This window comes from Pseudonaja textilis, chromosome Z, assembly GCF_049901715.1.
Source record: "Pseudonaja textilis isolate UNSWEBS1 chromosome Z, rPseTex1.2, whole genome shotgun sequence".
NCBI lineage: Eukaryota > Metazoa > Chordata > Lepidosauria > Squamata > Elapidae > Pseudonaja > Pseudonaja textilis.
In genome coordinates, this window is record NC_142008.1 from 97,222,559 (window position 1) to 97,248,564 (window position 26,006).

General features: G+C 37.1%; 1 protein-coding gene across 2 annotated transcripts; it reads left to right on the top strand.

Annotated features, from left to right (window-relative positions):
* Nucleotides 1–1,788: 1,788 nt before the first annotated feature.
* On the top strand, nt 1,789–25,666 carry CDK5RAP3 (CDK5 regulatory subunit associated protein 3). Of its 2 annotated transcripts, XM_026710674.2 has the most exons (14): nt 1,789–1,860; nt 3,293–3,338; nt 3,461–3,592; nt 3,771–3,871; nt 6,684–6,732; nt 10,844–11,022; nt 11,506–11,642; nt 12,285–12,429; nt 15,858–15,983; nt 16,702–16,768; nt 19,144–19,232; nt 20,371–20,576; nt 23,758–23,929; nt 25,345–25,666. In XM_026710674.2, the coding sequence occupies exons 1-14, from the start codon at nt 1,855–1,857 to the stop codon at nt 25,408–25,410; spliced, it is 1,521 nt and encodes a 506-aa protein (XP_026566459.1). In that variant the 5' UTR covers nt 1,789–1,854; the 3' UTR covers nt 25,411–25,666. The 2 variants fall into 2 exon arrangements, with proteins under 2 accessions (XP_026566459.1, XP_087771477.1); XM_087915351.1 differs by lacking the exon at nt 3,293–3,338.
* The last annotated feature ends 340 nt before the right edge of the window (nt 25,667–26,006 follow it).

Genomic DNA, 26,006 nt, shown 5'->3' on the forward strand with positions numbered 1-26,006 from the left:
TAGTTAAATATAATATCACCAAAACTCTCTGAGCCCTGGACAGTATGTATGTTTAATGGGTTAAATCCAAACCTTTTAGAGAAGCCCTTCCACTGATTTTAAGATCTATTTTCCGGGCATGTTTAAGTCCAAACTCAACACCAACAATCTGGGATATAGCAATAATAGTTGGCAAAATGTTTTTGTTACTATAAATTTGCTTTCCACTGTCTGATGCCCTAGATATGTTAGAGCTTTTAAGAGGAAAAAATTCTATTATCTAATATATCTACAGGAAATCATGACTGGAGAAAACTGACACACATCATACAAGGGACATCTGTCTCCCCATCATCTGCCTGGAAGTTATAAATAGTAGTGAGATTGGAGACTATCTAGAACAGGGGTCTTCAAATTTGACAGCTTTAAGATTTATGGACTTCAATTCCCAGAATTTCTCCTCCACTCATGTTAGCTCAGGAATTCTGGGAGTTGAAGTCCACAAAGTCTTAAACTTGCCAAGTTTGAAGACCCTTGATCTAGAATGTCAAAATGTCCTTAATTCTCACTCAGATTCTGAAATATAAAATAATTGCTTATAATAAAATTTCTTGTATGTGGTCTAGTAAGCCATTTATGAGAGGTTTATGACCTTTACTATAGGCAAACACATGAACTGAATGTCAAGCTCTGTAATTTCACCTTTTCATCAAAGGCAGCCTCATCTTAAAATAGTGTTACTAAAACAAAAGCTGAAAATATTCACAGTTCAATTTGGAAATTTACTATACACTTCAGTGCCAAATATTCTACCATGTACATAAAACATTAGAATTGCTGGACAATTCGACTTGGGAAATAGATATTTTTGCATTGTTTGCTATTACTATTATTATTATTAGGTTATGCCACTCCAACATTAACTTCTGGTTGGAAGAAATGGCTAATTTTGAAAAACAAAAATATCAGTAGTTAATTTTCCAATGTGACCTTGTACTTATGTTATTCTTTAATTTACTTGAAGGCAGTCTTATTGTGTAATAATTTCTCAGCATCTAACTATTAAATAGCTGATGTAGTAGGCAGCCTTGGAATTACTATACAATATGAAGGAATTAGACTATTGTTTTATCTCAAGCTGTCGAATTTCTGAATATTGTACTATTCTCTGACAGGTTTTCTAGGAAATAAAAGATAATTTTTTAGCCTTAAGAGAATTTGCGGATTGACTTATAACTTTCGTATGCAGATAATCCTTTTACCACTGGCCATGTCCTTAGCTGAAACGGTTTAGTATTTCTACTTCATCTACATTCGTGCATAAGCGCACCATCGTGCCTACCATTCCTGTCCTATTGTTCACAATTATTCGTACCTATTTTCCGTATTTATACTTTATTCTTATCTTTATTATCTTGTAAGCGATTAACAAATCAAATCAAGTAAATAAAAATAAATAAATGTAGGGTTCCAATTCACACATGCACAGTTAGTTCATGCAAAAATAGCCTCGTCAAAGAATCTGAATCTGTCTGCAAATTTTGAGCGCCACCTGCCGACCACTATCATTTCCTAACTCCCTTTCCTCTATCCTCACTCGCTCCGACCGCAACCCCTCCTCCCCGCCGTTTCTGGTATAAGTGAATTTTTTACGGTGTGAGTTTCTGCTGGCCAATCACAAAAATGATGCGTGGCCTTGTACAGCTCCTTCATTTCACTTCCCACAGAAGGCGGGCTCTGCGTATTGGAACTTGCGTTTGTTATTGGCTACGGCAGAAAAACTCTGTCCTGCGTCTGCGTCGATTGGTTGTTGAGGCGGAAGCGTAGTATCGTGAAGAAAAACGAGTTCTTTTGGCTGCGGAGGCAATAAAAATTATGCAGGTGGGAAAGAACATGTAATGATAACGGGGCAGTTGGTGGAAAACAGCATTTGGATTATTTGGGGTGGGTGGGTAATTAGCTCATCCTGCGATTACTTCGCAATCACTATTTCTAGACTTGAGAATAACAGGGTTGGAAGGACCTTAGAGGTCCTCTAGTCCAACTCTTCACTCAAGCAGGAGACCCTATTTTGCACCTACAATAAACTCCCCTTGTTTAATTCTAACATGAATGCCACGTACTTTCCTCCGTTAATTCTTCTAATTCTAGCTCCCTGGATGCAATTACTAATATAACACTTTTGGAAACACTTATTCTTAAGACAAATCTTTCAGAAAGTCTAAGGAAGGCTCTTGCTCAAATGAAGACCTCTGATTTCATTCAGGGTTTTCTATCTGTAGAGGCAGTCTTCCACTTCGAGGCTCCAAAACCTTTCCTGTTCAAAGCCGCTCTACTTTTTAAAATTGCTATTTTATTGTCCGTGACAGAGGCATCTTGCCTTTTTATTTATTTAATTAAAATACTGTACCCTGGAAGCTGCAGATTCTTAAAGGCTTTATTCACATTTGGGTAATACAGTGTCAACCAAGGCCTCTTTAAAATGTGTGAATTTCAATTCCCCAAATTGCTGGCTGGGGGGAATTCTGACTAGGAAATTCTGAGAATTGAAATGCACACAACTTAAAAGTTGCTGAGGTTGAGAAACAATAGTGTAAACATGCAGGTTGTTAATATGGTCACAGAATTCTAAGGCATTTGGAGGAAAGACAGATAGTTCACGTAGTGGGTGTAAGCTACAACCTTCTTTAGCACATATGAATTTCCAGATATTAAAAATCTATACAGCTATTTAACTAAAGATGTTTCTGTCATAAGCTTTGAAAGGTGTTCATTTTGAAAATTAAGCATAGAACTGAAGAGTTAGGCATGATTTTGCTAAATTCACTTTTATTTTCATTTTTATTACTGCATCCTATAGCAATGATTTAACTGCATCAAAATATTTCTCATTTTCTATGAATAATGTAAAATCTTTAATCATCAGTAGAGTTCACATGTCACATTAAACCATATAAGGTTGTTTTGGTTTAGCACAAAGAAGTGAACCATGGTATGTTTTTAAGTCATGGGTGTAGGTTTGTGTGTTGTGTAAGCCAAACTAATTGTAGCCTATTGAAGACAACATTGCTAAAAAAAAACACCTGGCATATCATAGTTTGTGAAACCAGTAATTGAATTGTAATTGGAGCAAGAATTAAGCATGTAATTATCATTTTAGTTCAATATATTTTAATATAAGTTTAATTGGCTAATATTATTGGACATGTTATTTCCTTTAGATCTTCAGCGAGTTAATATGTTGGGGGGCATAGCATATTATTGACGTAGTAATTTCACTAAGTGTTAAATCACTCTGTTTCTGTTTCAACAGGATTATCAGAACTTGCCAATTGATATACAGACCAGCAAGTTGCTTGGTAGGTCTCTCTTTGTGTTCTTTACTTGTCCTGTTGAAACAAGTGACCACTTTAAATATGACTTGGAATAGGTATGTGATCTTTCTGGCTTTTTTTGGATGTGTACTTTTTTCTTTTTGAAGATTGGCTGGTGGATAGGCGACATTGCAGCTTGAAATGGCAGGCTCAGGTCCGCATCATCCGTGAAAAAATTGCTTTGGCTATCCAGGACATGCCAGAAAATGAAGAGATCAAATGTCTTCTTTCTGGTTCCTGTGAGTATTTATGAAAGTTGTTAAATGAATGTATAATTAACCTTGTATTTAGAATACATAATTAACTTTAAATAATAAGCTTTGGATTTTTGCTGTTTATTTTTAAAAGAAAAACAAGAGATTTACAGAATAAAATGTGTTAATCAAAATCTCACAGTCCTTCTATCTCTGATTCCAGATATTCACTATTTTCATTGCCTCAGAATTGTGGAGATCCTCAAAAGGACTGAAGCCTCTTCTAAAAACATATTTGGTCGCTATTCTTCGCAGCGAATGAAGGTGAGTAAATCAGAGGAGGAGAACAGCATAGTTTGCATCCACTGGTCAATGAACTCTACATTTTCCAAGTGTTGGCTGTCCCCTCTTTATTACTTCTGCAAACTTATACCCATGAAATACAAAACATTAAAGTTTAATTAACTAAGATTCACTTCTTCGTGCTAAACCAAAAGAACCTCATATAGGCACATAAACTCTATTGTTCATTAAAGTTCCTTCAATAAGAGCAATTTACTAACCTTGGATTTTTCAACAGCTGAATCAAGAATACCAGTGTTCTTATCCACTTCCAACAAAAGTATTGGCTAAATTGAATCAGAGATGAAAGCCATAGTAATCCAATAAATCTAGTTAGAAACACACTCTGGATGGAAGACTGTCCAAGAAGTTATACCAAAATATAACATCTTTCAGAACACAATGTGGAGAACTTTTGCATCTGAAATATTATTTATACAGTATTTATTATTAAGAAAACTTATATGGTTCATTTATCTACTTTGATAAAAATAATAAGAAACACAATCAAATTAGAACAAAAAACCCCACAACACTGAGGCATAAATAAACTTGCATTCATTAACTACGATAGCCTGGCCCACCAAATCTTGGACCCAGTATCGGGGAAAACTCAGGTTTTCTTTGGTTTCATGAAGGCAAGAGATTGGCGCCATCTGTATCTCTGCAGGAGATTGTTTCATAAGGCGTGTGCATGTCAGAGAACACGTGCTTTCCAGGCCTCACCAGGTAACACCAAAGAGTCTTGGAGCATGCCAACCCAAACATCTGGTGTGACAGGCAGAAACCAGTGGGGATAAGTGGTCCTAAAACTAGCCTGGCGTCATATGTAAGGCTTTAAAGGTGATGATTAATTCCTTGAATTGCATCTGGAAGCTTAATGGGAGTCATTGCAGCTCATTCAACAATTATGTGAGTATGCTATAATTTGCTCACTGCGTACATCAGGGGTCCCCAACTCCCAGGCATGGGGTGTTTAGAAACAGCCACATAAGAGGCGGATCATGTGCACGTTGCGTGCATACAGCTCCACTTGCGCAAGCAGTGCCCTAAAGGCTTCTCTCTTGCATGAGAGGAGCTGTGCGCATACATGCTGGCTCACCGCTCACATGGTCTGTTTCTCCTCTCCCTCCCCAGCTAGGCCACAAAGATGTCTGCTCCAATACTCGAAAAGTGAAGCAATGATAGCAGAGACTGACTGGGATGAGGGCGCCCTGCTCAGCTTTGCCGACTCACTGAGGCTGCCTGTGCAGGTTGCCCAATTCACTTTTGGTGATCTGAAGAAGCAGAGTGCCCCTGAAGGCTTCTGTGCGCCAAAAGCTTTTGGAAATGTACGAAAAGCTTTGGGGACGTGACTTCACGCTGCTTCAGGCCTTCTGTCCCTTTGTAAAAGCTTTTGTCATGGAGAAGGTTGAAGGAGCACAAAACTGTGCCCCAAAGGTTTCTCTTGTCTCTTTGATGAATGGATCTGCACATGCCCCTCCACACCTCCCCTTGGGGCCACCAAGCTGCAAAGGTGGGGATCACTGGTCTATGTCACTGCCTTCTGGACAGATGCAGATTGCAAACTTGAATGGTAGTCCAGTGTATAAGTAGTCCTTGAGTTAACAACAATTCATTTAGTGACTGAGGTTACAACAAGTGACTTGTGACCATTTTTCATACTGGACATCCCCATGGTCAGGTAATCAGAATTCAGTGCTTGTCAACTATTATATATTTTATGATGGTTGCAATATCCTGGCTTCGTGTGATCACTTTTTACAACCTTCTGTCAAGCAAAGTCAGCGAGAAGCCAGATTCATTTAAACTGTGTTATTAAGTTAACAACCGCTGTAATTCACTTAACTGTAGCAGGAAAGATTATAAAATGGGACAAAACTCATTTAACAACTGCCTTGCTTAACAATGGAAATTTGTGCTCAATTTGTGGTTGTAAGTCGAAGACCACTTGTACAGCAAGGGTGGTTAGAATTATATGATTCCATAGGTGACTGAGCAGTACCTCCCAATCAAGAAGGGGTAACTGGCCCTCAGAGTGTACTTGTGCAAAGGCCTCAAGCCTCAACTGCCATTTTCTCATTTCTGCCATTTTCTCATTTCATCAGGAGCTGTGAGTCCAAGAGAACCCCAGAAGAGTGGAGCTCCTGCCAAACATAAATATGGCATACCATTAGATATTTGGGTGGGGGGGAGACCTAAAATCCACAGCACTCACATAGTTTTTATTAATGAAAATATGCTCAGTATAGCATATAAGCCATGGGTTAAACTTGAGCATTGAATGTGAATCGGATCACTGTTCAACAAACCATTATTAGATAAATCATAGATTAAGGCTGTGTATGAATCAAGTTATATTGCAATGGGTACAGATTGGTGTAACACCCTCCCTTCCATAGATAACCGATAAGCCTAAAATATTTGAACAAACTTGAAAGAGAAAGTAATCTAATTTACATGAGTTTCAGTCTATTTAGATAAAGCAGTGAGCTATTATTACTTGATTTAATAGTGCTTTGGGAATCCTCAAAGAGCTAGCTCAACCTCTTATAATTTTGAATTATTTTCATTTATTCATTCAGTATATTAAGTTTTTCTTCCTGGTTTATTTTCTATTTAAGCATCTTCTGGGTTTTTTCAGTTTTGGCAAAGTGCAAAAGATGCTGTAGTATCTATACGTTTCCATCTCTGAGAGATTGCATTCTGGCCCTTAGAATGATTGTAAAATGGGATGCAAACTGTATGTCACAGCAGTATTCTCATTTCATTGTCTTTTCTGCTCCTCTTACAGGATTGGCAAGAAATTGTAACACTATATGAAAAGGATAACACTTACTTGGGTAAGGCAAAAGGCAGCCTCCATGCATTGCACAATTCTCATTATGAGTTTAAGTCCACTCCTTAGGCTGCAATTAAGGCTATATAAATTCAGGTTTTTACATTACTTGCCTACCAGCAATTAAAATCACATTTCTCCCTCTTAGAAACACCTTCAGAGATCAGAAGGTTTAACATTTGAAGATCACTCCAAAAGCTTTCCATATTCATATTGTCCTTTCTTAATGTAGAGCAGGAGTCTCAAACTCAAGGCCCGTGGGCCAGATCTGGCCTGCGGGGTGCTTAGATCTGGCCCACAGGCCCGCTCTGGAAACAGTGAAAACAGAGCTCAGGAGGATCACGTGCAGCCCTTAGAGGCTCCGTTTTCGGCCGCGACAGCTTCTGCCAGTGAAAACTAAGTTTTTGCTGTCAGAGGGCTGCAGGAGGCTGTTGTGGCCAAAAACTGAGCCCCAGAGAGCCGAGTTAGCTGGCCATGCTTATCCTTGCCGTGCCTACTCTGTCCCCCCACCCCGGCCCTCTGAGGTCAAACACAACTCTGATGCAGCCCTCAATGAAATCAAGTTTGACACCCCTGATCTAGAGTACATCCTCTCCTTTGGAAGCGTTTCTTTAATGTCTGCAGTCCCCAAGCACAGAGGAGTTTGAGGCTTAAAAGAGATACAAGGGTTTTAGAGCAGCCGTTTCCAATCTAGGTGCCTTTATTAAACTTCAGGTCTCCAAATTATCTCCAACATCCACCCTGAATAGAGAATCTACATATAAGAGCAGGGGTGGCGCAACGGTTAGAATGCAATATTGCAGGCTAATTCTGCTGACTGCCAATTGCTAGCAGTTCAGCAATTTGAATGTCACTGGCTCAAGGTTGACTCAGCCTCCCATCAATCAGAGGTCGGTAAAATGAGGACCCAGATTTTGGGGAGCATTTTGCTGACTCTAAAGTTTTTAGAGAGGGCTGTAAAGCACTGTGAAGCGGTATATAAGTCTTAAGTGCTATTGCTATCTGGTAGGAGTCCAGACTATAGAAGGCTGTTCTAGGGTTAGCGGCAAGACCTCTTCTACCCTACCTGAAAGTTATACCCTGCCTGAAAGCTTGAGTTTTAGCTTTTTCTTGTCTATTGTTTTATATCAGCCTATAAATTCCCTTTTTAGGCTCAATATTTTTTGCAGGTCTTATAGGTTTTCTTAGTGACAAGTGGCTTTTTTGGGTTCCTAGCCAGAGTAGAAATATATCTTCAATAGAGATAACTAGATATTTATAATTTTGCAAATCTGCACATTTTCAGTATATTTTCATTATCTTCAAGCCTCTGATTCTTGTTTAGTAAGTTCTGCAAAGGAGTAGGAACATTCTTTGGCATTCTTTATGTTACAGAATACATATTTAAATTCCTTGAACAACTTGCCTCCAGAAATTGAGCTCCAACACTGGAAGTTTTTAAGAAGAGATTGGACAACCATTTATCTGAAATGATACATTGCTTCCTGCCTGAGCAGAGGGTTAGACTAGAAGACCTCCAAGTTCCCCTTCCAACTCTGTCATTCTGTCATTCCTTCACTATTTGTCATATTATTTGGGGTTGGGAACCTACAGGTTTATGCAGTTTATATATGAATGATCGTTTCTCCATAGGGAATACTAATCTTAAGTGACTGTTATTTCCTATGGAGTACTAATTATAATATTGCAATAGTATTAACTATTAATTATAGTATGAGCTAATAATAACTATTGTATTAGAATAGAATTACTTAGCTAAAACATTGCCACATGGATTCTTTTGATTTCTGAGAAAATTTTCCTCAGTGTGGAGCTCCCTAGATATATTGGATCATCTGGAACATATTGCTCAATTCAGCCATATTGAACAAGAACTATGAATATTGTTCCAATATGTCTGGGGGACAGCAGTTCAAAAGGGCTGGAGATTTTCTAAGCAGCATCATATATTGCTGAAGACATGTTTTAATTAATATGGAAAGATTTATAAATAATAAGCTCTATATGAGAAGTTGCGGTTGACAATTCAGTCAGGTTATAGAGGTGATACACAAAATATATAGATGATTCTCATTTCATTTTGTCAATTCTTTGGGTCCCTTTCTCTACATGTTCCCCTTCAGTATCCAAAATAATCTGTATATATTTAGGATGAGGAGACCAACTTTCAAAGTTATCAAGGCCAACCTCTATTCTTCTTTGTTAATTTCATTGTCTTTTGCATTACATGTCCTAAAGTATGGGAGTGTGTTGGTCAAGAGGTGCAAATTATTATAACAGGGAGTGAAGAGGGTAATTCTCATGTTAAATTCAGCAGCAAGGATTAATTTAGAATTTGAGTGTCTTGAAAACAAATCCAGAATCTAACCCTTAAAGATATCCCAGTTGCCATTGATGTGCCTCTCCTGAAAACTTATTCAACTCAGTAAAGCCCCCCAATTTTAAATAAGGTTTCTTTTCTTATTACTGTATTAATTATTACAGTAATTCTGCATGCATACTAGCAAAAAAACATCATCCATACTCTGCGTTTGGCAGGTAAACCTTTTCAATATTTTTATTGAAAAGCAGGGGGTTTTTTAGGCCTCAGATAGGCCTAAGCAAAGCAAAAGAGGACATTAATTATTCCAGAACTAAAATTTTCTCTGATTCTGTTCAAAGGATAACTGTAGACATAATTATAAGATAACTGAATCAGTATTAAATGAATAAACAATTCAAATATTTGGAGTTATCTTCCAGTCTTCCTTAATATTTGAAGAACCAAATGAAAGATTCATTCAAGCCTCAGAGATATCCAACAATTTGCATGGGTATTAATTTTCTCCCTGCAGCAATAAAATTCTTTAAGGCCAAGGTATTGAGCCGTTGGTTTATATCTAATAGTTGTGTGTTCAAGGATTTAAAGGCCTTAGAAAAACAACTCAATGTAAATTTACAAGAGCTTTATTTTGTGTATCTTTCCATGAGTCAGATTCTGTCTTGAGTTTAGAAGGTGACTTTTCATTTCTAGAAATATATTTGGGAATTTTATCATTTAACATATTGGTTAAAAGTAAGCTTTGTGGCTTAGCTCCCCCTTCCCCAAATTCTCATTAATAAGTTTGTTTCTTCAAAGAAGAAGAAATGGGCAGACTTAAATTAACCCACCTCAATTCTTTTTCTAGTATGCTTGTCATGAAAGTTAAAGCAGCATCTGTTTTATTCTTACTAAATGGCTAGTTCTGTATTCAGTTGTTTATATTAACCAACTGTCGTGGATAGGAGGTTCAAATTACCAGTACTGGAAAGTATGACTCCCTTGAAGATTAGTCTTTGCTTGGCAGGGGATGATTATGCTGTAAATTGGAATTTCTTGCGTACCATATGGACAGAGCTCTTCTCCCTGTTTTTTTCTCCCAGTCCAGTTATGCTTCCCTCTCTTCACCCCCATTTGCACAATCTCTTTTCTTTCCTGTCTCAATGCAACTATCCATTCTTTTTATTGCTCCTTTATACTAGAAGGTGCTTGTGCATAGCCATGTGAGTAGACTATGAGAGTAGGTTGGTATATACAGATGGAGATCAATTAATTCTATAAAGGGAGTGTATTATTTATAGGCAATTAATTTTAATTGGTAGTTATTAATTCATGTGTGTGGGAGGTATGTGTATGTTGGCCCAGCTTTGCCATTTGGGGGGGGGGGGAGGGGGCATGGCTTCTGGAATGTTCATCATGCATTTATAAATATATACAAACACACACTTTCCCCTTGATTAGGAATCTCTAATATTAGTTGCATTTTGCCTTGGCAATCGAGTTTTGACAAGTTAAGGAAGCTGGGTGTTGTCCTGTGTTTTTTTCTGTTTAATCATTTTTTTCACTACCCTCTTCATTTCTTGTAGTGGTGGACTTAAAATCAGAGTGGTCTTCCTTTCTTGTAAATCTTTGCACTCCACCTGCTGTAGCCCTCAGCTGAAAAAATGGTGCTTTTCATAGGTATATTTCCTGGCCAATGAAAAATTGCCTGTTCCTGTTCTGTATTGCTTTGAGTGTGTACAGTTTGTGTACTATAACATCATTCTGCTCAGAAGCGGGGTGAAACACACTGCGTCTTTTTTATTTTCTCCTGCAGTGGAACTGTCCAGCCTTCTGGTGCGAAATGTCAACTACGAGATCCCTTCCCTCAAGAAACAGATCAGCAAATGTCAGCAACTGCAACAAGAATACATGCGGAAGGAGGAAGAGTGTCAGCTGGCAGCTGCTGAGATGCGGGAACGTTTCTGCAGCTCCTGCAAGCAGTATGGAATTTCGGTATAAAGGGGGATGCCCTCCCCCAAGCCCAGACTTTTAGTCTACCTTGAACATTTTGGCACGAGATGGAGACTGCTTAAAACCTTGAAAGTTTTTCCCCAGTTCAACTAATGTATTGAGTTGTTGTGGTTGCTTTTCTGCAGTAGAGAAAAGTGGCTCTTGATGTATTTTTAAATTTGATTGCATCCTCTTCTTGTGATGTATCTGGGTGTATTGAAGGTGGGACAGATTATATATATATATTTTAAAAATAAGTAAATTACATTTAGAATATAGGGCTGATTGGAAACTCTGGACTCCCTGCAGACATGTGCTAGGATCCCACAGTCACCTTACCTCAGGATCCCTTCCCACTTTATTTCTCATGAATGAATAAGGCTCAGAGGCTTAATTATCGCAGCTTCAAAATTAAACGCACGAGGCCTTGGCAAACCTTCTTTTGAATATTATCCATTTGTTCTTATATGTCCCATTTTTTATCAGGGGGATGATATACACCAAGAGCTCCTGGCTTTAGTGAAAGACTTGCCATCGCAGCTGGAAGAGATTGGAGGTGGTGCCAAGGGACTTTTGGAAGCCATCAACCTATACCAGGCCTGTGTACAATTTGTTTGTGATGGGTAGGTGCTTCTAAGCTGAAAATGGTCTGGAATAACTTTGGGAGAGTTCCTCACTATTTAAAATCTGCTGATGCAACTGGAAAGGGACAGTAGCTCTATGCCAAAACACGAGGTGCCAAAAATGCGAAGCACTGCTTTTAGGGTCTCCATGTAAAAAAAAAAAATCTGAATTAAGAGGACTGCAAAAATGTCCAGCTTGAAGAGGCTGGCTAGAAAAGACTGCATAGATTTAGGTAACCCAGTGGTCCAATTCAGATAGATCAGGTTGTATGATGTTGCAAAGAGAGGCTGTACTTCAGAAGAAAAATATAGGCATATTCAAGCTAAGTTAGAAAGGCTGTTGTCAGAAACCCTGGGAAATGTTGACCTGGTCAATGATTTGCTAATTAGATAAACATGTATTAATTAGAGTCCTGTTCCCCCCCTTAAAAAGTATTTGAGCTGATCCATTTATTTGAGCCGTGTAACGAATCCCTGTGATCCTGGAATGAAGTTTGCAAGCACCCCACAACCTACATGTAGAGTTATTTTTACAGCTACTTCAATTTGTAAAGTTAGATGTATTTCCAGGAGGGTGGCAATCATCTTTGCTTCTACAAACTCTAGCAAAGGGCAAACTGAGGCTTCTTTTGTGCATTCTAGTTCTACAGAACAAGTGGTCCCATTACTGAGACATGTGCAGGCTCGAGGCAACACCACCGTATATGAGTGGAGGCGAGGAGTCAAACCAATATCGGTGGAACGGCCAAAGACAGAGGAAGTGAAAGAAATGGTTGAGGAGGAAGCAGTATGTCTGTTTTTTAATAATAATATTTTTAAGTATTTTATGTAAAATACATACAATTCATCTTTCATTTAATGGTGTGTCATCTGGGTGCAAATACCTTGTGCAATAACAGTTAATTTTTACAACCATATTTATTGCTTTGATATCAATTCTCTATTCTTACTTTATTATTATAGATATATGTAATATTTCTATTACTATAACACTCCTCTTCTTAACATGTTTAATTCTATTAACATATTTTCTGTATTTCACTAGTCTGTTAGCTATTTCTAGCTTTTATATTTTTTCTCTACCCATCGATAAAATAGTTCCCATATCTGGTAATATTCAGTTTGCTCCTTCTCTTTAATTGCAAGTATTAATCTATTCATTTCTGCACATTCTAATATTTTTTTCTGATCACATTTTCTTCAGTAGGAATCTTCACTTTTCCAATTTTGAGCAAATACAATTCTAGCTGCAGTTAGTACATGATAATCAAGTATATATTCTCCTTACTATAAATTTCAGGTAAGATCCCCAACAGGAATTTTTAGGCTTTAAATAAATATGCTGTTATGTCATCTTTTCCAACCACATGTGTATTTTTGTCCAGTATTTTTTGGCTTCTACACATGTCCACCACATGTGAGAATATTACCCAGGTTTTTGGTGACATTTCCAACATTTAGCTGATTTGTCTTTAAACATCCTTGCCAACCTTGTTGGTGCTAAGTACCATCTATAAAACATCTTATTAAAGTTTTCTTTATGTGCAGTTGACATTGTTAACTTATAATTTCTATCCCACAATTTCTGCCATTTATTTATCTATTTCAGTTGTATAACCAATTTTTTTCCCCATGCTATCATTGTCTCCTTCACTTGTTCCTCTTCTAATTTAATGCCCAACAAATAACTATACAATTTTTTAATCAATCTTTCTTCTGTTCCTGTTAGTATCTTGTCCAATTCTGTCAATTCTCTGTAGAAACCATATAGTTTTGCATCTTCTTCATATCTAGATTGTATTTGCATGTGTGAATACCAAGCCACTTCAATCCCTTGCTCCTCCAATTCTTGTTTAGTTTTGAGCTCACTCTTTTCATTCAAAATATCTTTATATCTAACAAATTTCCAATATTAAAAACATTTGAATGAATAAGTGCTTCCATTGTTGAAAGCCAAACTGGTATTTTCAAATAGTGCTGTTCTCTAATTTTCTCCCACCCTAGCAATAAAGCATTTCTTATATAGTGTCTTTGAAAGTAACCATGTATCTTATTTTTCCCATATCATAAAAAGGCATGCCAGCCCAGTTGCAAATCATGTCCCTCCAAGGTCTTGTGTTCCTCAGTACAACACATTCTTTCATCCATGTTAGCGCCGCTTCCTGATAGTATAGTTTCCAATTTGGCAGTCCAAACCTCCCCTTGTTCTTTTATCCTGTAGCATTTTTAAGTTAATTCTTGCTCTTTTCCTTTGCCATATAAATTTTAATATTATTTTATTTAGATCCTCAAAATATTTTTTTCCAGCTTAATCGGGACTGTTTGAAACAGATACAATAATCTCAGTAGTAAATTTATTTTAATTGTAGCTATTCTTCCTGTTAAGGATTGTTGCAAACGGTTCCATTTTTCCAAGTCTATCTTAATTTGTTGTAACAATTTATAATAATTATCTTCTTTAATTGTTACACATCTTGCTGTTAATTGGATGCCTAAATATTCAACTTTTTGGTAATCTGAATATCTAATCTCTTCATTAACTCTTTTTTTTTTGCTTATCTGTGATATTCTTCACTAAAAGATTTTTCTCTGTTTATTTTCAGTCCTGCCACATCCCCATATTCTTCTATTTTTTTCCATTAGTTTCAACCATGTTTTTTGTGGATCGTCTACAATAAAAACTGCAATCTGCAAATGCCTGTAACTTACACTCTTCCTGTTTTATTTCCATGACTTTTATCTTCCTATCTTGTCTAATATTTCTATTCAATACTTCCCAAGTCAATACAAATAATAATGGCAACATAGAACATCCTTGTCTTGTACCCTTCTTAATATTAACCTTTTCAGTCATATCTCCATTTACCATCACAGGAAGCGGTATGTCTGAAAGGACAAGATAACATATACTGTCTGAAGGGACATGATAACATATACTGAAACTATCTGAAAAACACCTATTTCTCTCTCCACCAGATATTATGTTTTTGATATAAATTCTTTTCTGTCCATTTTGAAGGTCTGCTTTAAATTCAGAATTTTCTTCTTTTTCGCAAAATACAATGTATGATTTGTTGGGGTGTGCCTATGAATACAAAAATGTGTTTTGTTCCATTGACAAAATGAATCTGTTAGGACTCAGAAGTTTGGCCAGAGCATTCTAAGGGGGGATTTCAGTCTGGCCAAACTTAAACCCAAACCAACTTTGTTTTTCTGGGCATTGGTGATAATAAATCCAGAGATGAGTAGAAGAAGGCTTGAACATCTCGGCCCTCTTTCCCCTTCTTCACATGACCCCCATCTCTGCACTCACTATGCTGCTTTTAGATGTTGAATGTGCCATTGGCCATTCAATTCTTCCTCTGTCTCTTTAGTTGCCATTTCTATTGACCCGTCCTTTTACCTGGTCTTCCTCTCCTTCAATGCCTACATGTTCCAGTTCTGTGTTTAGACGAAATGTGAATGGAAACCTTTGAATGTTTTTATTGATTTATATACATCTGCTAATGGGAAAAAGAAGAAGAATGCAGGACTTCAGCTCAGCCATGCTTACAGACCACCCATATGATTCCAGGCACTATTAAATATTAAAATATGTTTTGCACAAAAAAGGTATTTATACTAACTGTTACATAATTTAAAATGTCATAAAACTGATGTAACATTAAAGAGATTAAAATATATTAAAATATGCAAACAATATAAATCAGTTGTTATGACTAACAGAGGATTACCATCATGAGGTATCAGATGCAGAAATGAATAAAAATATGTGCCAGAATTGTAATAAAAATGGTAGAGGGTTTAATCTCTAAGGAAACGGTATTTCACAAAGAAGAATCCTTACTGTAACAGAAATGCAGCATCTGTAGAAATAATTATCCTACAATAGTCCCATGTTGTCCTCATATATCTGAAATTTGTCTAATTTTATTGGCCAGATGGGTGCCCAGATAATCAACATTCTAAGTGGCCAGCGCAGAAAGTCCCAAGCTTTCAATTGTTAAGGGATGTATTTTGTATTTTCATGTTCTGTAAACAAGAGTAAGAAGCATGAAATTCATGGCCATGTAACTGTGTATAGGAGTTCAAAAAGAAGACACATAAGAGTTTAAAGCATAGGAGTTGATTTGAAAGGGGAAAAACATCTTAAAATCATAACATATCTTCAAAATGATTTGGTGACAGATCCTGTGCTTTGTTTTCCTGTTGCAGATTGACTGGGGTGACTTTGGAACAGAAGAAACAGTATCTGTCTCTGAGGCAACAGATTATGGTATCTCAGTTGAAGGAGGAAGTGAAGAGATAGATTGGGGAATTTCTTTGGAACCAGAGGCTCAAGTGGGTGTCTCCCATATTTGCCAGTTTGTATATTAAGTCTGTATTCGTACAAGTTTCACTGTGTCAAAACATGTTGACTGTGCATTTTATGTGGATGCTATTGGTGCATAGCCACACAATTTTAAGAAGGAATGTATTCCAATACAGCAAAGCTGTCAAACTTGCGGCCCATGGGCCAGATGTGTCATGAAGTGGCCACGCCTATACCCAGTTTAGCGAAGGAGAAAAAAGTCACGATACGTCACATAATGGCGCATGTTTGACACCCCTGCAATACAGCACAAGGCTGGGGTTTTTTTAGCCATGTTTATTAAACAAGCTGCAAATATCCTTTGAGACAGCCAGGGGATTGTGATTGCCAATTTATTCATGGGTGAAATACAAAAACAAGCCAGAATTATACTAGATTGTAATATACCTAAGCCATCCTTAAAATTGGATCAACATTTGTAAAGGATGATAGGTTTAAATTTAAATGGAAGACTTAATCTTTTTTGTTGAACCGAATGACAGAGACCTTGTTTCTACATATGAACTAGCCCATATTCCCTGCAGACATTATGTGCATCCGTATAGCAATGGGCCAGGAATGCAAACTAACACTTTCGATTGTGAATCTGTTCGCCTTGTATATTGTTGCCACATATCAACATCACCTGCTTGTGGCATCTTTGCAGAACCGGGTCCACTGAAATAGCCTATACCTTCCTTCCCATAGGAGAGCAGCTCTTCAGGTATTGACTGGGGAGATATGAAGGATGATATGGCTCAAAATTTAAGTGAGGGTAAGTGTCTGTTTTGCTAAGAGGAGAGCAATATATGTTCATATGAGCTAGAATGAAACTCATTGGGGAACAAACTGGAAAAGTCTTCCCCCTCCAAAACTGGCCTCAATGAGGAAACTTCTCAAGCCTAGGGCCATTTGAAGGTAAGAACTGACAGACATGGAAGCATTATGAACCATTTCCTTGAACAATTCATCCTTTCGTGAGGCACTTCTAGCTTTCTTCCTGGAAAAAGATCTGTGGAATTGTATCCCATTTTATTTAAGAGGGCCTGATGTGAAAGAGAAGTGAAGAAGTTAGACACAAGAGGGCGGTATTGGATATGCGATTCTTGTTCCTGTTGTGGGATCCTTATCCAACGATCTTTTTTGTATTTCTTCTATTTATTCTCATGTTGTGCTGGTTGTTCCTTGCTTTATCCATTGGTGATACAGAGATATAACTATCAATGCTAGGATTTTTGCTGGTAGTTTTGAAATTGCAGGTGGTAACACTTTGACTCATCAAAAGTGGGTTTTCTCTTGCCAGCTTATGAACTAGAAACATCTAATTGAGTTGTTTGGGGGCTGCTTCTTTCAATGCTGGATTTATTACATGAAGTCATCATTCATAATATATGAGGCTATGATATAGTTCCACTTGTCTTTAGTTATGATGATTGGGGATGATAGATTCAAAGACATCTGAAGGTCACCAGGTAGAGATGGCTGATTGGTTAAGAACAGGGTAGGTTTCCAGTCATACGTAGACCGATTAATCTGCTAATTTGCTGTTAATCTGCTAATTTGCCTCTTAAAACAGCAGCCTGAGAAATCTGAATTCAAATGAATTCAAAATGTCATTTGAAACCAATATCAAATAGGGGTCAAAATTCCTTATACTAGCTAATTTGCAATCACAAAAGACTTGCCAAAAATGCAAGCTTTTATATTGAGATTGGTTTTCTCAAAAAAAAAAAAAAAAGTAGAAGTGTACTACTTGAAGTGGAGTTGATTTGGCATTGATGTTTTCTCACAATCTGAGAATGGAACACTTTTTCTAGGTCAGAATTTTGCCGATGGACTATTGATCTACGCAATGTTAGAAGGAGGGATAAAAGCTAAGCAGGTTGGAAATGACCACAGACAATTTATTGGTATCACTTAGGGGACTGGAGGCTAAAACATAAAAAGAACAGTTGCAAGAATTGACTAAGTCTAGTTTAATGTAAATAAGGATTAGGAGTGACATGATAGCAGTGTTCCAATATCTCAGGGCCTATTACAAAGAAGAAGGAAGTCAGTCTATTCTCCAAAGCACCTGAGGCCAGGACAAGAAGCAATAGATGGAAACTAATCAAGGAGAGAAGCAACCAAGAACTACAGAAAAAAATCCTGACATTTACAACAATTAATCACTGGAATGACTTGCCTCCAGAAATTATGAATGTTCAAAACTGGAAGCTTTTAAAAAGAAACTAGAGAGTGACTTCTCTGAAATGGTATAGGGTTTGCTATTTGAGCACTGGGGTTGGACTATAAGACCTTCAAGGTCCTTATCAACTCTGTCATTCTGTTATTCACCTCTGATATCCATTAATACAAGTTTCTATCTGAATTAATAGCAGGTTTTATTTATTTTATTAGATTTTTATCTCACTTTTATTACTTTATAAGTAACTCAAGGTAAAAAACACGCATAATATTTCTTCCTTATAATAGCCCTATAAAATAGATTGGAATTGGAGGGAGTGGTTGGCCCAAAGTCAGCCAGCCAACTTTCAAGCGATGTTTGCAAAGAAAATCTAAAATATGTACAAAATCCTTCCCAGTTACTAAGTAGAAATAGGATTTCCTTGTGCATTCTTTTTATGATAATCAGAAATTATGTTCTTATATGGTACATAATATTTAAATTTGGGAATTGTTAATTCAGACCCCACACCAAGAAAGCTGGAATCCGCAATCCTTATGATACAGAATTAAGCATACAGAATTTTGCATTTGTTTTTGCTCATATGAATGGATAAAGCATCATAACCCACTTCATTTGGTTTCTAATATTCGCTAGAGGCTTTAAACAGACGTATATGATTCTCATGAGAATTAGACATTAGGCAGTAAGCTCAGACAGAATAATTCACTCATATTAGTTCCCCTCTTTGTACAGCACTTGCTGTCTGCAACTTCCACTGGCGATTTAGAGGGGCCATGGAGCTAGGCAGAATACTGAAATTGCTTGGGACCTTTTAGAATGAATGAATTCTGAATTTGATTGTGGGAAATGGACACAGAAGGAAACTAAGCTTTGGCTTCATAGGTTTTGGAATTTTATATATAAAAAGCAACAAATGGTATTTTTCTCTTTTACGTATGTCCCGTATTATTTTTATCTAGACCTTGAGGGAGTTGCACGAGGTCCTGATGCTTTCACACTTCTGGAAATGCCAGAGACTCGTAATCAGTTCATTGATGAACTCATGGAGGTAATGGTTGATATTTTTAATTTATTCCTTTTGCCTCCATTCTTTAATGTTGAAAAGTCATCCTGGAACTATCTTTGCCATCTGTGTCTCACTTTCCTAGTTTCTTCGGCTTCCTTGCCTTTCAAGATAAGTGACACCCAAGATGCCCTAAAATAAATATCTATATATAATTATAATTGAACTTTATTTTTAAAAACAGCTGCAATCTTGTAGTATTGCTAAATCCTGTAAAATCTATGGAATTCATACAAATCTCACTAGATTTTTTAAAAAAGAAATAATATAGGTTATGAAAAATTAGAATGTCAGATGTTTCTTTTCTTGCAGGATTTCACCTATTGGAATATTTTGATAGACTGTGTAATGTTGCATGAGGATATCTGAAAATGTTACTCTTTGGGTAAAGCAAGGAGCATAAATGTCTCTTTTTGTTAATTATTCTGAAGGAAATTCAGGAACCTTGCTTCCTAATTCCTTCTGTGTGAACCTCTGAAAAACCCTTTTGTTTTTTCTTATTTTAATGTCCTCATAGAATAATTCTCACTGAAATTAAAACCTGTATTTCATCTAATGCAGATGAACATTTTTTTCTGGATCAACAGTGATTTATGCAATTAAGATATGTTTTTACTTGACAGTCATGTGAATGAGGACTTGGGAAGCGGTTCATCCTGACTTTAAAGTCAAAATGATTTGAACATGCAGTCAGGTACTTGACATCTCTAGTTGAATTTCCAGTTTGCGGTGGTAGGCGGACTGACAAAATTAAAGGTTAATAGGTTAATAAAAGGTTACCTTTTCCCTTTTCTGTCAGTGTTCCTGAGGTTGTATGTGCTAGTTCAATTTTGAACAAAGCAGTGCCCATCCTTAAGATCATAGAATAGAATTTGAGAATGGCAACTTAAGGCAATCAGTGTGCTTCCTTAATATCAGATGCAGACATTGTTCAAATGTCTGGCAAGAACTTTCCCCCCGCTGTACCATAGAGAAAAAAATGCATACAGTAGAGAAAGAGAATGTCATCTTCCACCGCAGTCACACCATATACCTTATTTCTAAGAATTGAACCAAATGTGAAAAGCTTCTTATAATGGCAGTGACTTTTTTTAAATTTCTTACTTTTCTTTTGCTTTCCCAGCTGGAGATCTTCCTTTCCCAGCGCATTGTTGAGATGAGTGAAGAGGCAGATATTCTATCTGTGAGTCAGTTCCAGCAAGCGCCACCTATCTTGCAAGACCAGACCAAAGAGAGGTTAGAAGCCATGATGGCAGTCATCCAGAATCTAATAGGACAGTTAACAAACCTGAGAATGCAACATCTTTTTATGATCCTTGCTTCTCCAAGGTAGGTAAACTAATATTTTTATTCCAACCATTTAATGGTTGGTCAAATTAATTGTGCTTAATCGTGGCTCAGTGGCTAAGACGCTGAGCTTGTCGATCAGAAAGGTCAGCAGTTCAGCGATTTGAATCCCTATTTCTGAGTAACGGGGTGAGCTTCCATTACTTCTGCCAGCCTAGCAGTTCAAAAGCACGTGAAAAATGCAAGTAGAAAAATAGGGACCATCTTTGGTGGGAAGATAACAGTGTTCCAAGCGTTTTTGGTGTTTAGTCATGCCAGCCACATGACCACGGAGATGTCTTCGGACAGCACTGGCTCTTTGGCTTTGAAACGGAGATGAGCACCACCCATTAGAGTCGGGAATGACTAGCACATATGTGTGAGGGAACCTTTACCTTTACCTAATGTTCTCACAATTGAACTTTGGTTGGGATAATAGCTAAATGCAGATCAAATATTTCTATAATCTGGAATTTAAACTTATGTAGAAGTTCTGGTGTCATGGGGGAAAAAACAATTTTCTAGCATTCATTTATATTGTTGGGAAAAAATACAGTGTTACTTAGGAGAGTCCTGTGTGTTATGGACTGAATTGTGATTTCTATGGCTTTGTGCTTCTGACTCATTTTTTTTTAAAGTCTTCTTTATGGCAAGGGGATTTTTTTTTCTTATACAAGTGGCACGGGAGTCCTCATCTAAAGACTACAATTGGGACTAGAATTTCTAAATGAGGTGGTTGTTAAGTGAATTATGCCCATTTTAATGACATTTTTTGCCATGATTATAAAGTTAAGCACCCCGGTTGTTAATTGAACCGCATGGTCATTAAGCAAATCTGGCTTTCCCATTGACTTGGCTTATCAGAAGCCCACTGGGAAGGTTACACATGGAGATCATGTGATCCAGGATGCTGCAATACCCATAAATACATCCAAGTTTCAAGTACCTGGATTTTGATCATGTGATCATGGGGATGCTAAGTAAGTTCATTTTTTCAGTGCTGTTGCAACATTGAAAATAGGTAAACAAATAGTTTTTAATTGAAAACTATCTGTACACCAAAGTGCTTCTCAGGCAAATAAAACATTGGTAAACTGTGCCACAATCTCCTACTTGTGTGCATTGCTATGTATTTTCAGGGGGATAACAACCACAGTGCATATGTAATCAGTTAAACATATATACTCTGTTTTCTTGGAAGAGTGGCTGGAATCTTGAGTTTCTGCCAAGTCACGAACTGGAAACAACCCGTGTTGCTAGTTATTCAGCATTAACATGTACTTTGGTAGAAATTCATTCTGGTGAACCAAGTAGATCTTATATTCATGTAAATATCTTTATGGTCAAGTTACTAGTTCATTGGATTATCTCAGTCAATAGATTAAAATGTGTTTCTCCATTCCAAATATTAAACCAACATTGTATGCATTTCCTCTCCTTTTCCTTTGTTCTTATAGCTACTTCAAAGAAATTATTCTGGCATAGGTTACTTCTAAGGGACTTATCTCCGGGGGAGGGATGAGTCTGCCTGCTGAGATGAGGTGGACCGGTTGCTTTCGTGGTGTGGAGACAACAACTTGGCCTCAACACCAATAAGACCAAGGAGCTTATAGTGGATTATAGAAGGAACAGATCAGACATCCAGCCCTTGCTTATCAATGGAGACCGAGTGGAGCAAGTGGCCAGTTTTAAGTTTCTGGGTGTTACCCTAAAAGAGGACCTGACTTGGGGTGCCCACATTGCAGCCCTGGTCAAAAGGGCCCAGCAGAGATTATACTACCTGTGGCTTTTCAGAAAACAACAACTGAATGAAAAACTGCTGGTGACCTATTACCACTGCACCATAGAGAGCATTTTAACATATTGCACCTCTGTATGGTTTGCCAATTGCACAGTGACCGATAGGCAAGCACTCCAGAGGGTTAATGTCATTGCCTAGAAGATCATTGGTTTCCCTCTCCCCTCTTTGGAAGAGCTTTATAGCTCCCGCTGCCTTAAGAAAGTTCAAAACATTCTCAAAAATCCATCTCATCCTAGGAACCCTTTTTTTGAACTATTACCATCTGGCAGATGGTACAGAATAATAAAAACAAGGACAAGTAGGCTGAAAAACAGCTTCTATCCCAGGGCAGTAGCTCTTTTGAATTCTGCTGTATAGTGCAGTGTTGGTGTGGTGTCGAGGGTTCAGTGTGTGAAGGGTGAAGGATGTGTGTTTGTGTTTATTTTCATGGTCATGGTCATGATGTGCACTGAAGATGGTGTTGGATTTTGTTGTACAGGTGCAATGACAATAAAGTAAACTAAACTAAACTAAGACCATCCCCTGCCTATTTTCAGCTGCCAGGTTATTTATTTTATCACTTCTGTGAAACAAAACAAAAATATGACATGGTTCCCACACTTAAATTGAATGCTCTGATGTCTACTGATAGTTTTATGGTTTGACTGATCAGCCAGACTTGTCAAATATTCTGATTCTGAGATATCACAATGATACAATGGAACTTTGATTTGTTGGGTAGGGGTTTCTGTTACTACTGAATATATTTATTTATCAAAGGTATACAGCCACCCACATCAGCAGACATGGTTCTGGGCAACATACAACAGTGCAATAAAATAATGATATATAAAAACAATCAATATAAAAATATGAACATTTGTTATTAAACATTAAAATATTATTTAAAAATAAAGTATATAAATCATTAATGGAGAGAGTAATTATATTAACCACACCATCCTCAATAGGAGAGTAACTTCCAAAATGTTGCTGGTTCCCTGGGACTCCCAAGCCTGATGACATAATCAGATTTTGAGGCACTTTCTAAACATTAAAGGGGATGGAACTTTGGGGGTGAATGTTCCGGAAGGCCAGTGGTACAGCAGAGGCTGTCTATTAATTATACATTGGGTCAATGCATTATTTTATGTTATGTATGTGATGTCGTTATATGTATATTGTGTTAAAATAAAAACAATGCAAATAAAGCTGCTTTCTTCAGACCATTTCAAATAAAAATGGTCTGTAATTTTGATGACATTAAAACAAACATGTGGCCCATTGAATCCAAAGTCTGGTAAATAGAGGTCTGTTACATTGAAATTTCATTCTAAAAGTAGTTAGACATATAGCGGGTAAGAATTGGTTTGTAGGTATTATATGGATGTCATTATGATTCAGGTATGTGGACCGAGTGACTGAGCTCCTGCACCAAAAATTGAAGCAAGCAAATCTATTGCTCCTGAAGAAGGAGGTAATGGTGAAGAAGCAGAAGGAGGCACTAGAGGAGCAAGCTAACCTGGAGCCAAAACTTGACTTACTTCTAGAAAAAACCAGAGATTTGCAGAAACTGGTGAGTACCCAGGAAGTCATTTGCATAGCTTTTCATGTAATAAGATATTTAGATCATTTCTGTTTTTATATAGTTCAGCATACAGTTTATTTCTTTATTTACTATATCTTACATTTCTACCATAAACTGCATCTTCCTCCTGGGTCATAATATCCCTGAAAAATGAAAAGAAAATGTAAACCAACATTACCTGGTATTTTTAGGAAAGCTTTGCAAACAGAAGGTATTCTATTAGGCCACAAAGAACAGAAATGCATTAATAGCTAGTATGTGACTAAATGTGTATGTATAAAAGTGAAGTTGAGAATCTGGGAAGTGAAATACCAGTCAGTTTTGCCTTCAATATGAAAGATGAAATGGGTTGAAATGACATTTAAAAAAATCTTTTATGCTTTCTGGAGAAATTATTGGGTTTGTTTGAATTAAAATTTGAATTAACCCTGCCTCATCATTTACTTGTTTATTTATGTACTTATTTATGACTGAAAACTGGCCCTCTCTGAGCAACTGCTGTTGCCTCTGGAGAAAATATATTTAATCATGATTAACGAATTGATGGCAGGCTCCAAGGCCACATGTTTCTTTACTTCTTTGAACTGCCCTTTTGCACACAAGTTCTGCCAGATATTTTCATGACCCTTGCTTCTAAGGACAAAATTTTATTTTATTTTTTTATTTTTTTGGGGGGGGGGTAAAAATCCTTAGACTGAATTAAGTTTTCCTTTTTTAAAAAAAAACTACAGTTGAATGCTTGTACTGCAGTGAACAATTTAGAACATTAACATTTAGACCAGTTTCTTCTGGGCCTGTTAAATATAGAAATCTGATAAAAGTTTATATTAGTAGCATGTCTGAGAGTTATTGAACACACTGAGAGTGTTTGAATTTGTCTTATAAGAGGTAAATCAGAATATGTGGGAGTGTTAAGGCAATTCCACTTTGAGACCCATTAAAAACAACCATATCATTTTCCAAGATTGTGCCACTGCAGGAATCTTTGTTCCAATTTTCTAGAACAAGGGTGTCAAACTCATGTCGTCATGGTGGCATCACATGATGTATATTGCTAAACCGAACGTGGGCATGGCCAGCATGTGACACATCCGGCCCGTGAGTGATGAGTTTGACAGCCTTGTTCTAGAATGAATCCAAACTACTGCATAAGTCTGCTTGCCAAATCTAACCTCATATGTCCCTCATGATTATTTGAGTTTGAGAACTCTGATTTAGAACAGTGTTGCAAGGTTGAAAGGAGGGGTAGGACATATAAATTAGAGACTGAGAGATGGTAATTGGTTAGCTATGGCAGCCATAATTTTATGAAAGATTGTGCCTCTTTAATTCAGTAGCAATAGGTATATAATTTGTATGTTTAAAATCCAGGATATTTATAACTGATAGAAGCCTTGTTTCAGATAAAAGCTGACATCTCTAAGCGGTATAACGGTCGACCTGTGAACTTGATGGGTGCCTCTCTTTGATTATTCCTCCTCAAACATGCCAGAGACAATCTTCCAAGCAGCAAAGTGTTAAGCATCACCTCAAATAGAAGAAGAAAACTGGGGAAAAGGACAAGTATCAAAAAGCGTAAGAATTGAGAACAAGGACTACCACTGACCAAGTTCCAGAAGTTTGGGACCTGTAATGGAAAAGATGCTCTGATTCCATTTTGTATCAGCTTTAAACACTTCTTAATGATTTCTAATGAGTCAATAAAGCTGATGTTTCAATACCAAATTTCTTGTGTATGTATTCTCTGGTTGAGGAAGATAAAAACTATCTCCTGTTATTGTTTCTCTGGAGTCCTAATTGCATTTTTAATTTTTCCTTGCTTTCTGGGGAAATTTTCTGCACTCACTACTTGGTAGCAGGAATATTCTATGAATGCCAGTAAGCGATTAGTTTTTTGCTTGATCAAAGAACTGAGGGAAATACTGTACCGATTGTTATAAAGCCATCTGCTATTTCTCTTGTTTAATATCTTTAACAAATAAGTTTCCTTGTCTCTATTTGTGTGATATTTATTCAACTTTCAGGTATCCTAAGGAAGAAACGTCTGTGAATAATATCATTGCCA